This window comes from Ipomoea triloba, chromosome 1 (assembly GCF_003576645.1).
Source record: "Ipomoea triloba cultivar NCNSP0323 chromosome 1, ASM357664v1".
NCBI lineage: Eukaryota > Viridiplantae > Streptophyta > Magnoliopsida > Solanales > Convolvulaceae > Ipomoea > Ipomoea triloba.
The window spans coordinates 34,037,541-34,056,562 of NC_044916.1; the positions used below are offsets into that span (position 1 = coordinate 34,037,541).

General features: G+C 36.0%; 1 protein-coding gene across 1 annotated transcript; it reads left to right on the forward strand.

Moving 5' to 3' along the window:
* The first annotated feature begins 2,233 nt into the window (after positions 1 to 2,233).
* On the forward strand, positions 2,234 to 5,782 carry LOC116024606 (trihelix transcription factor GT-2). The gene is made up of 2 exons (XM_031265543.1): positions 2,234 to 2,662; positions 3,466 to 5,782. The coding sequence occupies exons 1-2, from the start codon at positions 2,370 to 2,372 to the stop codon at positions 5,135 to 5,137; spliced, it is 1,965 nt and encodes a 654-aa protein (XP_031121403.1). The 5' UTR covers positions 2,234 to 2,369; the 3' UTR covers positions 5,138 to 5,782.
* The last annotated feature ends 13,240 nt before the right edge of the window (positions 5,783 to 19,022 follow it).

Sequence of the window (19,022 nt, forward strand, 5' to 3'; positions counted from 1 at the left end):
TTTTTTTTTTTTTTTTTTTTTTTTTGTGGGGGGGGGGGGGGGGGGGGGGGGGGGGGGGCAGCTGTCCCCACTCTGGCTCCGTCTCTACTTGTAACCTTTATGTATTATAGGCATGCTCTACTCACTCGAATACTCCTTTCGGAGCTCCTTTGTCTTATGTTATTATTTGATTTCATTAACGGGATTGACTTGACCAAAGTTATTTATAATTTAATTTATTTTAATATTTAATTTAGTGTTAGTACGTACAATTTATATATTTAGAAATTACATTAAATGTACTATTGAATTTAAAAAATTAAATTTTAAAATTAAGAGAAAATAATTAACTACAGAAAGAGATAAAATGAGACAATGGTTAACAATGTGAACATTATGAGATAAAATTAGGATTTGAACATTATGGGATAAAATTAATTCTGTTAACAATGGTTAAACCAATATTTTTACAATTTGAGAAAAGTTAAACTTTGATCTTTCAATTATGATAACATTCTCAAAATTAATCCTCAATTTTCAATTGGTTTAATTGCAATTCTCTAAATGTTGTAACAATATTAATTTTTATTGTTGCATTAAATTTTGGGTTAAAGTATGGTAGCTCTATATAAGGAAATTTTTTAAATTCATTATTTTTTTTGTTTTTCAATTTATTTTTTAATAAATTTTAAAAAGCAATATAAAATTAATAAATTTGAAGAGTATCTTAATTAGGAAAAAGTTTTAATTAATGAATTTACAAAAATAGCTGTGGTGTTAATGAACTTAACCTCAAAAGATAAAGGAATGACCAAAAATTGATATATACTATTGCACAATTTCAAAAATTATATTTATACAATTTCAAAGTTAATTTCTTCTCCCATCAAAGTGAATAACTAATTATGAGAATGCTTTTGATAAATTTTGAAACACTAATTTAAAAATATACATTATTGGACCGTGGGTTATTCGCGCAATTCGCGTGCAGTAACTATAATTATACTAGTTACAATATAATCCTGATTCCAAAGTAAATTACAATTTAGTCTACCATGGGAGAAAATGATCCAATTTTAACACCAAATCTCTTTTCCCTCAACCATTTTGGTCCATTTTTTTTAATGAAACCACCCCTATAATCATAATAATGTTTTATTTAAAAAAAAAAACAAGAACCTTATTAGCTAAGCAATTGCTTATATAATTATATATCCGTTACATACCGTGGTTGTAATCTGTGGGCGGTTGTGAATCCATTCCTGTATAAACCGACGGTTTTCCTATTCAGCGGCTGGCAGACACCGGTATTGCGTATCGATTATAAATTTCTATATTCGATTTTGTTTGTTACCATTACGTCGCATTTTTACCATACTCGGAAGTCAGATATAATAATAATATTATTATTATTATTCGATTATATTTTATCTGTCTTATTACCATTTATTGGTAAAATCAACTATTTATTCTATACTATTTTTTTATAAATATTTTTTTTATTATTTATAAATTTTATTTTATTGTGTGTTTAATAGTAGTTTCAAAGTAATTTTTAAATTTATAAATTTTATATACTAATAGTAGTGTTAAATAAAAATAAGATTGAGGGAGTAAATTATTAATTATTATAGGAGGAAGGGGGGCAAAAGAGGAAATAGACATAAAAATGGAGTAAAATAATGGGAGGACAACTCAAACAAATCTGAGATGAATGATCAGGAGATCCAAATAAAAAATGAGTGAGGGGTGAAAATGGGAGACACGTTAGGGGCAAGGCGGTCATTTGGGGGAAGGAGGGTGTTGTAGCCAAACAGGTCACTGAAATCCAAAACGCCCAAAAAGCAAAGGTGACCTACATGGCCCGGCTTTTAACTATATTTAGCTGGACAGACAAAAACCAACACATTATCACCATCGTCGCTATCTCATCTTCATTCTCTCTCTCTCATCTCATCATTTTACTTTGCTTAATTATTTTTTTTTACTGTTTACTTATAACAGCCGTAATTGCTATAATTTTGTTGGATATATATTAAAAAAAAGTTTTTGGGGGACATTATTACATTGAGCAATAAAAAAATGAGAAGACGAAAAGATTCCACAGCTAGCTGAGTTTTTATTTTAAGAGAAAAGAAAAAGAAAAAAAAGGTATATGTCTGCTCTTTTATTATTTATTTATAATTTATATATATGAGATAGACAGGCAGATCCCACCGAAATAAATTAATAAATTCACCACACCCTCATCTTCATAAAAACCCACAGAATTCACCATCTTTTTTATTTTGGTTTTTTCAGTCTGGGGGGAGCCTCCTCTTTCTTCTTCTTCTTCATCTAGCTATTTGCTGGTGTTGAGGTTCTTTAATTTGGCATCGTATCAGATAGAGATGCTGGGCGTGTCGGGGCTGATAAGCGCCTCCGCCGATGGGGCAGCGACAGCGACAGCGCCACCCGGAGAAGCTCCGGAGAGTGGCGGAGCTGGTAGTGCTGCAGGTGGTCCGGAGAGTGGCGCCGCCGTGGGAGGGTACGGGGAGGAAGACAAGGCGGAAGCGGAGAGGAATTCCGGTGGAAATAGGTGGCCCAGGCAGGAGACTTTGGCTCTATTGAAAATTAGGTCGGATATGGATGTTGTTTTCAGAGACTCAAGCCTGAAAGGCCCGCTGTGGGAGGAAGTTTCCAGGTATAATTTAAAAAACCCAAATGAATCTTTCATCTTTTTTCTTCTTCTTCTTCTTCTTCTTCTTCTTCTTCTTCTTCTTCTTCTTCTTCTTCTTCATTACTTGGTGGATGGGATCTTCGTTCATATCTTTCTTTGTTCTATCTTTGGGTTATAGATGGAGAGTAGAGATCTGGGGTGGATCGAAATTCCATTGAATTAATGATAAAATATCGTCTTTCCTTCTCTTTCCTCTTATTTCACAAGAATTCAGCTGCTTTTCGGGCAATAGCAATTCCGGGTTTTGAGCTGTTCAGTTGTGCTTTTTCGGCATTTTTCTCAGCTAAATTTAGCAAGAAATTTAGGAAAAAACTGTCAGTCTGTCATCAGCTCATCATGACTCATGTAGATTCTTCCTAGTTTTCCTCTCCACCTCTTCATTATCATAATTCTGCTAGATTTCTGCAAATCAATCCTTTGTTTTCCGCATAACAAAAATGTGTTTCAGCCTTTATTTCTTTCTGGTTTCGGAAATCGGCTTATCTCTCACTTTCCATCTTCATGGCTTAATTATTCTAGTACGTACGTGATTAGTGATAATTAATTGTGGTGCTTATTTTATGTGGATTAATTATTGCGCACTGTGTTTTATTTTGTTTTGTTATTGATGAACTTAAGAAAAAAAGATAGATAGATGTTGATATGATATGATGAGAAAAACAAGGCAAAGTACGTTTTTTTTCTTTTTTTTCTTTTTTTTCTTTTTTTCTTTTGTTATCTGTGTGGTTTGTTGCTATACCTGGGTTGAATTTACTGAGTGTTATCAGGAAAATGGCGGAGCTGGGATACCATCGAAGCTCCAAGAAATGCAAGGAGAAGTTTGAGAACGTTTACAAGTATCATAAGCGGACAAAGGACGGACGCGCCTCCAAGGCCGACGGCAAAACTTATCGGTTTTTTGATCAGCTCGAGGCTTTCGAACACACTACTCCTTCTCACGCTCTTCCGCCGCCACCTCGCCCGCAGCCGCCGCCATTGCCCCCCGCCGCCGCGGTATCGCCAATGGTGGCGCCGCCATTGCCGGGGAATAATAACAATAATGCTGCTTCTAATGCCGGTACAACCAATGTTGTCGTTGCTGCCAATCCTCCGGTTTCAGTGCCGGTTACTGTTCCATCTACGCAAAACCCTTTCGGTGCGGGAGTTCATAATCCGATCAATGCTCCGGCATTTCCGCCGTCATCTCAGACGAGATCGTTGTCGCTGCCGCCGCCGCAGGCGGCTGCGAATACCGGTGGGTTTCCGTCTCAACGGAATGTGCCTGGGAGTCCTTTATCGGATTCGACATCGTCGTCTACTTCGTCGGACGAGGATATCCAGAGGCGGCACCGGCGGAAGAGGAAATGGAAGGACTTCTTCGAAAGGCTAATGAAGGATGTGATTGAGAAACAGGAGGATTTGCAGAAGAAGTTTCTGGAAGCTCTCGAGAAGCGAGAGCGAGACCGGATGGTGAGAGAGGAAGCGTGGAGAGTTCAAGAGATGGCGAGGATGAACCGGGAGCACGATCTCTTAGTCCAAGAAAGATCCATGGCGGCGGCAAAAGACGCCGCCGTGCTTCAATTTTTACAAAAAGTCTCCGAACAGCACAATCTTCAAATCCCAATAACCAATGCAACTCCAGCAGCAGCGCAAATCCAGATACAATTGCCGGAAAGCCTATCAACACCGACACAACAACCACAACCGCCACCGCCGCCGATTCCGCCGCATTCTCAGCAACCGCCTCCGCAAGGTCCGGAACCAATATCCGTGGCCCCACCCGCCACAATGCAGTTCACAATCTCCACCCCGACGCCTCCCGTGCCGACAAAAATCTTAGACGTTTCCAAACCACCGGACAACAACGCCATCGAGAGTTTCACTCCGGCGAGCTCGTCTAGATGGCCGAAAACGGAGGTACAAGCGCTAATCCGTCTCCGGACGAACCTGGACACGAAGTACCAAGAGAACGGGCCGAAAGGGCCGCTGTGGGAGGAGATATCAGCGGGAATGCGGAAACTGGGGTACAACAGGAATGCAAAGAGGTGCAAGGAGAAATGGGAGAACATCAACAAGTACTTCAAGAAGGTGAAGGAAAGCAACAAGAAAAGGCCAGAAGATTCCAAGACCTGCCCCTATTTTCACCTGTTAGATGCTATATACAAGGAAAGAGCCAAAAATGAAGCTTCCTTCAATCCTCCCGGTTCAGCGCTAAAACCGGAAAATAACCCGATGGTTCCCATCATGGTCCAACCCGAACAACAATGGCCACTGCCACCCGACCACCACCACCACCACCACGCTCTCAACGACCACGAGAGCGACAACATTGACGAGGACGACGGCGACGACGAGGATGACGAGGACGACGAAGGCGGAGGAGCCTACGAGATAGTAACAAACAAACCGCCATCTACTACCACCACCACAACCACCACCACCGCGACTAGCACAGTTTGAGCGAGCTTATCACAATACAAAGATGGAGAGGGGGGAGAGAAGAAAAGGCAGGCGAGCGGACATTAAAAAAAAAAGGGCGGACAATTATGAGTGAGGCATTGGGAATAGCGAGTGGGTCAACAGATTTTTGCAGGGTGTCAGAAGATGTACATTACATTACATTGTGGGTCAGACGGGAAATTCCGGTTGGGCTTCAGATGCGGTGGCGCTGGCGCGGTGAAAATTATTGAAAGTGCACAGATACAAACATTTTGGAGTGTTTTTTGTTTTGTTTTTTGAGGATCCATCATCCATCGGAGGGAGATAAAACGAGATGAGGGGACGTGGAAGCCAGACCGGACCAGACCAGATCAGATCAGCCAGACCGGGGATTATATTATTGCTGCCGTTAAGGTTATTTATAGTTGGTTAGTTTCGAATTTCGATCGGTATAAGTTTTTATTTCATCATTTATTTATTATTTAATTTCCGAATAAGTTTAATGTTTAATCAGGGAAAATATTTGGAGGGAAGAGACTCCACAGAATAAATAAAAGGGACAATATTAATTTGTAACTTTTTTTTTTCTTTTTTAAAAAAAAAAAAACAAAATTTCTTGTTCTTTTTGTTGGGGTGTAAATGTGAGAATTGGTTTACCTTATTCAATATTTTAGTTGCTCTCTCATTTCTTTTATCATATTATATATATATATATATATATATATATTTGAGTACTGTTGATTCTGGTACAATATAGTATATCTCTATATATAATTTCTCAATATAATATTTTTTAAAATCATATATATACTCACTTACTTCTTAATTTCTATGTATATATACTACTCTTCTTTTTCATTTATTTCACATATATTGTCTTATTTCTTTTGTATTTAACTCAATTATCAATGTATATATAGAAAACTTTAAAAAAAAATAGAGTATAGGGAGAAGAACCTTACTTCTTAACCTTAATGAGGGGTTAAATAGACCCCAGTCTAACAATAAAGTAGTAATATATGTCCCATCTAGATGTCAGTAAAAAACATCTCTATTAGAAACGAAGAAAATAGCATATACAGTTAGATGTTTCAAAAATTGTGTCGCATCTTCCTGTCTATAATAAAACCCTATGAGTTGTTAGGAAAGACTTACTCACCCAAATCTATATATATCACCCTAATTGTTGCTAATGTGTCATTAACTTCATTATAATAGTTTAACACTGATAGTTGAATATTCTCATATTATTTGTAAACGCTCCTCCGAAGACTCTATAGAGCCTCACTCTCCACTCTAGAATGTGAACAAACAATACAATAGGGAATCCAACTGAACATTTATGGATTGAAAGCAACAAAGTACAATCTCACTATTCTAGCTAGACTTCAACGTCATAAGTGGTAGAGATTAGATATAGATCGAATTTGATACTCAATCCAAGTAGTACAACAAATTATGTACTTATATTATTCTTTATATATATAATACTTTGATTATAATGCATTGATTAAAATGTTATATATATTTTAAAAAAAAAAAAAGGAAAAAGAAGAAGAATATGAATTGTGGCAACAGAAGGAATTAGATGTTGGACAAATATAAGGTAATATTCTATCAATTCTGACGTCCCTTTTAGGTGGATTCCAAGAAAGATTAAAAAATGTAACTCATAGAGCTTCCCATTTCGAGTATACTGACAGGGAGGTTATATTAGCTACCCTCCAAAATATCTCTTTGATGAATTAATATAATTAAAAATTTTTTGTGGCATGTATCAAATTTGATTAGGCTTCTGAAAAAGATATACATACAAAACATATGCCCATGAGTCACATCGTCTTCACCGTCCATTGTACTCCCTAAAGTCAAATATATTTGCGTCAAGAATCAAAGCAAATATGAAACAAACAATACAACTTCTGTGGTTGATATACACATGTTGACTACAAATTCATGGAGTAATTGTCAGCCACAACGTTGTTTACAGTGAATTCTTGTAATTCATAACTTGCGGCGCGGCTTAATCAAGTTAGAAGCTACACACTACCATTGGAAATAACACTTTCTGAAGATCCAAATTTTTGAAGAGGGGATGAAATGACACCGAGTCTCTTCTATCTTAATAAAAAAAATTTGATTTCGAGCCTAAAAGTAAAGATTAAAAAAAGTATATATGGGTAAATAGAAGGAGTATCCAATACAGAAAAGTCGTAATGATTATCCGAAAGTGCACTCTGAGTGAAATCCGTTGGTGATCCTAGCCGACAAAAGATTATAATGAGATAAACTAGTTTAGATTACTCACAGTTACCAAATGACCACCTTAAACCAAGAATATTAATAGATAGCTCTCATGAAAAAAATTCTCCTTTTATATATTATAGGTTGTACAAAAAAACATGATCTAACCCTTAATTAACATATTGTTTAAATGTATTTTTATATCTCATTTGCCATAAATTCACTTTATGGAATCATGATCTCTAATTCTTATATAAGTAGGTTAATTATTTGTATTTTGTAGAACTAAAAAGTATATAACACACTTCTGTGAATGATCTCGGGTAAAAACAATTAGCGGTAGGTATCTATTTAACAATTACAAGTTTAAGTTTTACTAGCTACTTGATCAAAAGCAAATTTGGGTGTAAAGTGTCTAACTCATATAATTGTAGTATTTTTTTTTTAAATATATCAATTATAATAAGAGATTCAAGAAAAGAGCTCATGAAGAATTTCTTTTACTTTTTCATACAAATGGCAAGTGAAACAATAAAAAATATAAATCTACAATAAGAACACCAATAAAGCTTACAAAGAGTCTAGTCATTACATATTTCCGGGTGTAGCGTTAATGAAATGAAAACCATAAGAAAGATGTTCGACATTAGTAGCCATCTATCTAATTCGTGAAGAGTTTGTTTCTCTATGAATGTGTTTGATGGTGCAAATATAATATTTCTATGTATATACTCTTATATCTTTGATTGATCATTTGATCACATATTAAAAGATAAGGGCCATGTTTGGTAAAATAATTAGCCTATCATCAGTCAATTTTGAGTTATTTGACCACTATTAATTGTTTGACTTGGTAAAAAAATCAAAATAAGTGTTTGATTAATCAGTTTTTTGTAACTCTAAAATGCTAAAAGTCGAAAAGTTGTTCAAATCAACTTTTTCATTTAGCTTTTTGAGAAAAGTAATTCTACTAAACAGCTATCAGCTAATAGCTAATTTACCAAACACCTTTATATAATCAACTAATGTTATCAACTAGTCATATCCTCTAATCCAATATGTTATCAACTATCAAATAATAACCATTTACTAAACAGGGCCAAGATAATGAAGATATTTAATGATTTAGTTATTTTTCATATTAAATATATTTTATTTGAAGAATAATGTTACTTTTCAATTTCCTATTAATGGCCACATTTTACATGCAATGGACTTCTTTTAATTTATGGACTACCATGAATTTGACAATCTCACCCAGTTTTTTTTTTTTTTTTTTTTTTTTTTATGTACTCACTATTCATAATTTCATATTGCTACATAAGGAGGTGAAATTAAGAGGGAAATGCAACATTAAATTGGCGTTGACTAAAATGATGGCCAAAGTTTTTGAATATTCTATATTAACTAAAATTTATTATATGTAAAGGAATATTTACAATATTTGAATTTTCAGCAATATATTATGAGTAAAAATTAAATGAGTGCAGAAGAAAGTGGATGACGCTTGCATTGCCACAAAATTAATACAGCACTCTACTTAATTGTAATTAGCACCTAAATATTTATATTATCTGCACAGTTCATTTGATTCATCCACCTACTATGTCCCCTACAAATTTCTCTGACCTGTATCACACTTATTTAAGCCATACATATGAATTTGCACCGTATCCACAACTCCATCTTCATCAAATTTCCTCTCAATCATTTCGGTTGAAAAAAAAGGCAATTTTGAGGCATACCCACGTACCCCTCCATTTTATGTACACTTTTCCTATGGTTATGATTTTCCAAGTATACAATACTCAGACACAAAATCAGAAAGTCAATACTACACAAGACCTACATCGATCACTGAGTAAACTCTGATCTATATTTAAATACATAACAGAGTCTACACTTGACCCGAGATTAGGAAGTCAAACACAAAGAAGACAGTGCTATATAACACCTACATCGATCACTAAATACAGAATCTACACTTAGACACGAGATCGAGAAGTGAACACAACGAAGACAATACCGGTGAGGTGAAATTATATTAATGGAGTAGTGCAAGCTAAGGTGATAGATGATTGTGAGTGAGTAAAATAGAGATGAGAGTACGTGCAGTGCATGGAAGGGAATTGGAAAACAGAGAAATGAAGAGAGAGAGAGAGATGAGAGAGGTGCAGAAAGGAGTAAAGCAGAGGGACAGGGAGAAGGCAAAAGGGACCCCCACTAAGCACGCAAATTGGTAACACACATACAAGAAGGATACCTATTTGGAGTGGGGCCGTACATACCACACAAAACACTCTTCCAAAACCTCAAATCAAGGTCATATCATCATATACATCATTATTTTTTATATAAAATAATAAAAATAATGTTTGTGTATTATTATTTTGATTCATGTGCTGACTTGCATCGAGCCACTATGTTGGATGGAATAATAATGATCATACATGGTGGTAAAAAAAGTTGATTATTGATAAGCTGTCCAATTCATGGAGATACCTTTTGTTCCCTTTACCCACATGACTTGTAGGGTTCTTGTTTAACTATTATCTTATTAATTCATTATTATTACTATTTTACTTCCTCACCTCCCATCTCTGATCTCTACTTTCACTCTCACTTTAATCTCCACCTTTCTTCTTATCTTTTCAATCATACTTAGAGTTTAGACTTATTATTATATACCTATGACTAATTAATTAATTCATTTCTCAATAATTTCTTCACCCCTAGCCTATTCATAAAAAGCAACTTTTATACCACATTTAATTTGGATTATGAAATTTATACTTTTAATTTCTCACTATCAAGTTAATCACTTTCAATTTTTTTTTAAAGAAGAATATAGAGCGATTAATTAACTATGTGTGACACAAGTAAAATACTTAAAAAAATGTACCCCATCACATTACACCGATCTTCTCATCCTGTATGATAGGGTCTTTTGAATAACCTCATACGATTCCTCTAGCCATCTCAATTCTCTCTCATGCCCAATGTCCAACTCAATCACTTTTAATATAGTTTTTAAAAAATCAAATCGTCCAATCTAAAATTTTTAAAATACCGTTATGTTTTCCAAAATTACCTTTCTAATGTACAAATTACATAACAACTTCTTAAATATTTTACACTGAATTTTGTCAAATTTAAAAAGTCAAATGACAAATAGTGATCAAATTGGTAGACATAGATCAAAAGTAGAAATGTCACCATTGTTCAACCATGAAATTTAAGCATCGAATTGTTAAAATCGATTTAAAGTCTATCATTAAAAGCTGAAAAATATAGCCTAAAATCTTGTGATCAAATGACACTGGTTTGACTTTAGGTTAGTATGTTAAAGGTTAGTTTGTTTCAGAAAATTTATTTTTAAATTAAAAAAAAAAAAAAAAAAAAACTAGAAACCCAACTTCGAAATGCCTTTTTATTTAGTGCCGATATACTACTAGGTCATAATTAGTCTAAATACTAAACTAAACAAACAGTTAAAATAGGGGAATAAATTTATTTTTTTTAAAGTTGTATTATGAAATGATGGGATGTGAGAGGTGGATAACGTGGAAGATTAGTAACGGAAGAAATGGACGGAAATGTGAGACAGATGAAGTTTCCATGATGGACTTTTATGGTTTGTGGGTTTCAGTGACGACCTCTGTAACCATTTCTTTTAATTATTGTTACTCCCTATTTACGCCTCAATTAATCAGCTAATAAGTGGGAGAACACAAGACGTTTGTCAAATCACTCACCTTAAAACCTTCTTTATCAACACTAATCAAATCTGTTATCCTCCTCTGAATGACAACTCCGTTTTCGTAATTGTAACGGTATAATTATAACCGGGGAGAAAAATAAATTGGGTGACAATTTTTATTATTATTTTTGTATCATGCAATTAAATAATTGATAAATTTTAAGATAATTAATAAGTTTATGGGAAAAGACGATTACTTACAAATATAGATTGCACATAATATATGATTTGTAGTGAGGTTCAAACTTATATGTTTTGTTTATGAGGGACTAATTTTTATTTTTTTTTTGTATTTTTTTGAATATAATTTAAAAAGTTATTAGTGTATAATAATATTGGACTGACCAAAGTGACTTCGAAATTGTGTAATGATGCCGATAGCTTGCAGTGTGGTTTTGACTAAATTAGCATCCACCCACACGATTTCCCAAGAGTCAAACCTTCCCTAATTTTGCATATCGATGCCTCACTTTTTATGATTTTAATTTTCTTTTCCCCACAATAAGTCAATAACTTATGTTGCATAGAAATAGAAAATTGAAAAAATGTAAGATTAGGACTACTACACAAATTTATAAATTTTAAAAAATTTAAATGTGTATTTATAAATATTTGTTCTTGGAATATACATTACCTTTTTTGTTAAATATTGTATTTTGATATCAGTTGTCAAATGATGAATTACCTTGTCATATTCGTTGCTTATAATATATGTCACATATTCTTTGAAGTGACAAAGTTAATAATGTTGTCAAAATTCTAGAGAATTTACAACAGTAAATTCAGAATTGATTTTTTTTTTTGTCAAGCCAATTAAGAAAATGAAAGTTAAAAAAAAAATCAAAATTTGGAGATGGTTGCCTATATTGGAGGAAAAAGAGTAGTGTAGCAGGATAGCTTTGTAATTTCCATTCATGAGCTGTCATTATCTCATGAGCTGTCATCACTGCTCTCCTCTATATAAACAGAGGCAGTTAATATTTCCAGTCTGTAACTTCATACACACTAATGAGATATTTCCAGATTTTCCCTCCACAAGTTTGTTAGACTTCGTTATGGTATCAGAGCAGCCGCCGCTGCAGCGACGAAGCTCGTACGCCGCCGCCGTCTCCGGCGAGGCTAATCAAGAGAGGCATGCGACTTCACCTGTAACACGATCGCCGGCGCGAACCGCATCGACGACGATTCCGCAGAGGAATCTCAACTCACAGACGCAGAGGAATTATGGTGTAGAAGACATCGAGAATCCATTCTTCCTAAATGCGAATGACAGTCCGAACACCATACTCGTCAGTCCACCTCTGCTAGGCACCTCAAACTATAGTTCATGGAGAATCTCGATGAGGATGGCCTTGGAGATCAAAAACAAGTGGTGCATCGTTGATGGTAGCCTCTCAGCTCCGAACATGGAGAGCAATCTGTACGCGGCTTGGAGACGATGCAACTTGATGGTGTGTGCATGGATCTTCAAGTCCGTGCACTCCTCAATCGCACAGAGCATTATGCATCTAGACAAGGCGAGTGAAGTTTGGAATGATCTGAGAAAGCGATTTGCGCAATGTGATGCACAGAGAATCTCTGCTCTACAGAATGATATCAACAATTTCAAACAAGGTATTATGTCAGTAAGTGATTACTATACTAGATGCCGGACAATGTGGGAGGATATGAACTCCTTGAGGCCTCTGCCGGTATGTAAATGCGTTCCAAAATGTGCCTGCGATCTGATGGATACAATCAGAAAAGAAAAAGAAGTTGATCAGGTCATATGCTTTCTGCAAGGATTGAATGATGACTTTAACAGTTTGAAGTCTAATGTCTTGGTTCAAGATCCCTTACCAGAAGTAGACAAGGTGTTTGTAATGGCAGAAAAGGTGGAAAGACAAATTAGCTTTACCAATCTAAATGTTAGCAGTTCAGAGATCAGTCAAGCAAACTTGATTCAAACCACTCAAATATCCACTGATGAAATGATCGCTGCTGTTAATCTGAACAATAACAGAAGGTATACAAATACTGGAGGAACTAAAGCGAAATGCGTCTACTGTGGAATGACAGGGCATACCATTGACAAGTGCTATAAGAAGCATGGCTACCCCCCCGGTTGGGTGTCGGGGTACAAATCCAAAGCCAAACAACAAAGCACAACCTCTGCAGTGAACAACATAACTGATTTGGGAGTCTCAACTGATCAGTTTCAGAAATTAATGCAGGCATTGCAGAACCAGATGGGGCAGTCTTCCAACTCCAACACTGCAGCAGCAATCTCTTTGGTCCCTAGCTTCAAAGAAGATGCCAATGAAGGCAAGTATTATCCCTCTCACATTAATTCTCTTACTCTTTGCAATTCTGCCTGGATTATAGATTCTGGTGCGACAGACCATATTGCTTGCTCTATTGATCTCTTTGATGAGTATCACTGTATTGAAGGGGAAGAAGTAAGTCTACCTACTGGGAATCGCATTTCAGTTAAACACAGAGGGAACATAAAGCTTTGCAACAATTTATGGTTAAAAGATGTTATGCACATCCCCTCCTTCCAATTCAACATAATATCAGTAAGCAAACTGCTCCAAGATACCTCATATAATCTGATATTTTCTTCTGGGCAGTGTCTGATTCAGGAACCGCTTGGGATGACGATTGGTTTGGCTAAACATGAGAAAGGGCTCTACATCTTGACGCAGTCTCCAAGGGAGTCTAGTGGTTTTCACAAAAGTTTGGTTATGCAATGTAATAAAACTGAAATTTGGCATCAACGCCTAGGACACTTTCCGATGAATAAGTTGCATTTGTTCAAAGATATTCCACCTTTATCTAGTATCAATAAAGCGTGTGATGTATGCCATTTAGCCAAACACAGGCGTTCTTCCTTTCCTTCCAGTACTTCGTTTTCAAATGCTTGCTTTGAATTGATACATGCAGATATATGGGGTCCCTTTCCCGTTTATTCAATGAAAGGGGAACGATACTTTCTAACCTTGGTTGATGATTATTCGCGATTCACATGGGTTCACTTGATGAAAAACAAGTCAGAAGTAAGGGAGTTAATAAGGAGATTCCATAGTTTCGCACTCACACAATTTGGAGCCTTAATCAAAACACTCCGAAGTGATAATGGATTGGAGTTCGACATGCCAGATTTCTTTGCTGAAAAGGGAATGGTTCATCAGAAAACATGCGTAAATACTCCGCAACAAAATGCTGTAGTTGAACGGAAACATCAACACATACTCAATGTTGCTAGGACCCTTCGTTTTCAGGCTGGCCTCCCATTGCATTTTTGGGGTCAATGTGTCATGCATGCCGTGTTCATCATCAATCGTGTTCCATCCTCCGTGATTGAAGGATTAAGTCCTTATCGAAAGTTGTATGGCAATGACCCCGATCTCAAAATGCTCAAGGTATTTGGTTGTTTATGTTTTGCTTCCACTCTGCCTCACTCTAGAAATAAAATGGCTCCCCGAAGTAGGAAATGCATTTTCATAGGAGTGCCTGCTAATGTGAAGGGATACATGCTATATGACTTACTTGATGAATCTGTGTTTGTATCACGAGACGTGACATTCTATGAGGAGGAGTTTCCTTTATCTGAGCAGTCTGTACAGCATGCCGAACCTCAGTTGTTTAGCCCTTCACTGCCTAATATTCCTATATCAACACAGTTGGGCTATGAGGTCTCAAACACACATGACTCTAATGTTGATTATGGTAATGACTCTCTTGGATCTTTTTCAGAGAATTCCCCACATAACATCATACCTAGCGAGGCACATGAGCCATCCCTTAATCGCTCACCTATTCAGGCACCATCCAGTGATGTCCAAAATAATTCTGATGTTCCGGTTGGTGAAGGAGAAACAACCAGTGAAGCTCCCATCATTGTGGAAGAAGTGGTCAGTGATATTCCAGTCTCCCTAAGACGGTCAAACAGAAACAGACATGCACCTAACAAGCTCCAAGACTATTACTGTGACATGGTGGTTGGAAGGCAAGGCTCATCCCCTCATGAGCTGTCTAAAGTCATATCTCTGTGTAACTTGACACCATTACACCGAGCTTTCACTGTGTCTGTCACTTCCACGACTGAGCCCCGCACATACAATCAGGCTATTAAGCATGAATGTTGGAGGAACGCTATGAAAGTAGAAATTGCAGCCCTTCAAGACAACAATACATGGCAGCTAACAGATTTGCCAACTGGCAAAACCCCAATAGGATGTAAATGGGTTTACAAGGTTAAGCTAAGGGCGGATGGCACAATAGAACGCTATAAGGCAAGGTTGGTAGCCAAGGGTTACACACAACAGCTAGGAGTGGATTACATCGAGACGTTTTCTCCAGTGGCTAGGCTAACCACCATCCGAACATTATTGGCTGTGGCAGCTTCCAACGCGTGGCATATTCATCAAATGGATATAAACAATGCATTTCTGCATGGGGATTTACACGAAGAAGTTTATATGGTACTCCCTCCCGGCTTTCAAGGTGAGAGACCGAACCAAGTATGCAAATTGTTGAGGTCGTTATACGGTCTAAAGCAAGCAAGTCGCCAGTGGAATGCCAAACTCACTGCTGCCCTGTTGCGTGTTGGTTTTAAACAATCATCTGCTGATCCATCTCTGTTCACTAGAGGCAAAGGCAGTACCTTCATTGCTCTCCTGGTCTACGTTGATGATATTATAGTAACAAGCAGTGAGTTGGTCCTCATTCAGGAGCTCAAAAACTTCCTCAACGATGCATTCAAAATCAAAGATTTGGGGACTCTAGGCTATTTTTTAGGCATTGAAGCTAAAACCAGCAGCACCGGGTTGAACTTATGCCAAAGGAAATATGCCCTTGACATTTTAAATGATGCAGGTTTTGCTACTTGTAAGCCTGTCAGCACACCAATGGTCCCAGGGAATCTCTTGTTGCATGAAGATGGCATACCATTGAATGACCCTGGCACTTATCGCAGATTGATAGGTCGACTTCTTTATCTTACGGCAACAAGGCCGGATATCACATATGCAGTCCATCAGCTTAGTCAGTTTGTAAGCACTCCCACTGATAAACACTTGGCTGCTGCACATCGCATACTCCGCTATCTCAAAGGCTCTCTTGGCCAAGGCCTGTTTTATCCGGCAAGCACACCTCTTATGCTCAAAGCTTTCTCTGACTCAGATTGGGCCTCCTGTGCAGACACTCGCAGGTCCGTCACAGGCTACTGTGTTTTCCTTGGCGCATCACTCATTTCATGGCGATCAAAGAAGCAGGCAACTGTTTCCAAATCCTCATCCGAAGCAGAGTATAGGGCACTTGCTACCACTGCATGTGAAGTACAGTGGCTTTCCTCCCTACTTCAGGACCTGCAAGTCTCATTGGATGGTGTTGCTGCTGTCTTTTGCGATAATAAATCTGCTATTGCAATTGCTGAAAATTATGTTTTCCATGAAAGGACTAAGCACATCGAGATCGACTGCCACGTGGTGCGAGAAAGAGTAGCTCAGGGGCTGATCAAGTTACTATCAGTTTCCTCTGCCAACCAAATTGCTGATGGCTTCACCAAGCCTCTGTCAACCTCTCAGTTTGAGCTGTTTGTATCTAAGCTGGGTGTTCAGAACCTGCACACTCCAGCTTACGGGGGAGTATTGGAGGAAAAAGAGTAGTGTAGCAGGATAGCTTTGTAATTTCCATTCATGAGCTGTCATTATCTCATGAGCTGTCATCACTGCTCTCCTCTATATAAACAGAGGCAGTTAATATTTCCAGTCTGTAACTTCATACACACTAATGAGATATTTCCAGATTTTCCCTCCACAAGTTTGTTAGACTTCGTTAGCCTAATACTGATTACCCTTAATGCACCTGGTGGTGCACCCACACTTTTTTTTTTAATAACTTTAAAAAAAATGAATTTTTTTTAAAAAAAAATTCACCTTAACATTAAAACAAAAATCTTCTTCTTACTTTCTCATATCTCATCTAAGTAATCAAAAAATCTGAAAAAAAAAATACTCACAAAAATTCCCTTGTTGAATTCATATTTTTTTGTCTAAAGATTAAAATCGATCAATCTATATTTTGTCGGAATTTCTCAGGGTACATAATGAAATAAAAAAGAAAAATGAAAGAAAGGGGTATATTTAAAGGACTGAAAGGCTGGAGACAGTATGGCAAAATTATTGCATGATTGGACACAGTACGAACCTTATCCTAAAATGTCCTGAATTCCGTTAGTACAACTTCAAACTATTTCGTCACTTTCATGTTTCAAATTTCCTGTAAAATCATTCAATTCTTGTACCTGCTACTGCTCTATTTCAACCCCTGCTTCTCTCCCTACATTCCAATTTTAAATATTTACAATCATTACCTACTTAGGCTCCTTCACCCTTCCGAAATTAAAATAAAACGTTTTAATCACATTATTTCTGTTAAACGTTTTTCTCTTTAAATTAAAATTTATATAGTTGAAGCAGCAAACCACTTTAATCATAATTTATTCAAAGAGACTTTTAAACAAAAATTCGGACAGACAATTACATTGCTCCCTCTAAACCCTTACCTTTCAATTAAAATTTTTATGAATAGGTGTAGTACACCGTGTAGTTACTGTTCCCAAATGCAACCAACCTTATTCTGTATTTTTTATCGTACAAAATTGTTATATTTAAAATTTAACACTACACTATATTGTGTATTTGACAATATATAAAGTGTTAAAAAATATAATTAATCATTTAATGGTCCAACTTTTTCTTGTATGTAATTTTAGTTTAAAATTTTCAAAGATTCCCCTAATTTAAAGAAAATCAATCAAATCTTGATATGTTACCAAACATGGGAGCTAGCATTTATTCCGAGGTGTCATCACTTTGAGTTTAACATGGGATGGAGGATCCCACTTAAAATTCTTTCAGCAATCCCATCGTTATTTATTTAAGGCCTGCTTGCGATGATCCCAATAAGTAGGATGTTTATAACCAACAAACCAAACGGCCCCTAAATATGATACTTAGAACATTACTTGAATCCATCAAAAAGCTAAGCAAAAATTGAAAGACATGCATGGCGGAATGGATGAATAAGAAAAGCATGAAGTGAACGGACAAATAATTGGCAACACGGAAGATTATGCTAATAAAGGCATATTAATGGCATGACTAATCAATATATTAAGATAATAACTAACTTTTTTGCAACTTTTTTTTTGGGGGGTCTCCTAACAGTATTCATTCTTTGACTCAAATGTACACATCAATATCAATTCCTAGTTGTTAGTGTCATTAATTGTGAGATTCCCTCTTTTCTATGCTGATTGTTACATACAACTTTTTTTTTTTTTTTTTTGTGGGTGTATAAAAAATAAGTTAGGATAAAGAATTACAGAGTGTAATATAATGGGCTTGAAATTGGTAGAATTCAATTTCATGTTATTATAATGGGCTAGAGAAGGCCCTGTAAGATAATTGGGCCTAATTTATTTGACTAAATATTAAGATTGTTGTTCATGATATGCTTTGGGCTGCATATGAAATTGTGAAGGCCCAAGGTTTGATTGAAGAGTCATTATTTTGGGCAAATTATGCTATGGATCCGAGTCTATATTCACAATTTTAAAATTCAATATAAAAAATTACATTACTCAATATTTAAAATTTTTCAACTCTATATTACAATTTTGTTATATAGATTCAAAAATTGTGTTATACTATTGAATATAAAGTTATGAAATTGTGAATATAGAGTTATAAAATTGTGAACATAGAATTCTAAAATTGTGAACATAGAGTTCTAAAATTATCCAGGTCCACCTTGCAAGGTTATGAAATTGTAAAAATATATTGCGGTGAGGACCATTTAAAAAATACATTATTTATGTACTAAATGTACATTATTAGATAATATACGAAATAA

Bases quoted from the DNA above. Each gene is read 5' to 3' on its own strand.
- LOC116024606 (XM_031265543.1), top strand. From the start codon at position 2,370: ATGCTGGGCGTGTCGGGGCTGATAAGCGCCTCCGCCGATGGGGCAGCG. The intron at 2,663-3,465 runs GTATAATTTAAA...GAGTGTTATCAG, and splicing joins CTGTGGGAGGAAGTTTCCAG to GAAAATGGCGGAGCTGGGAT.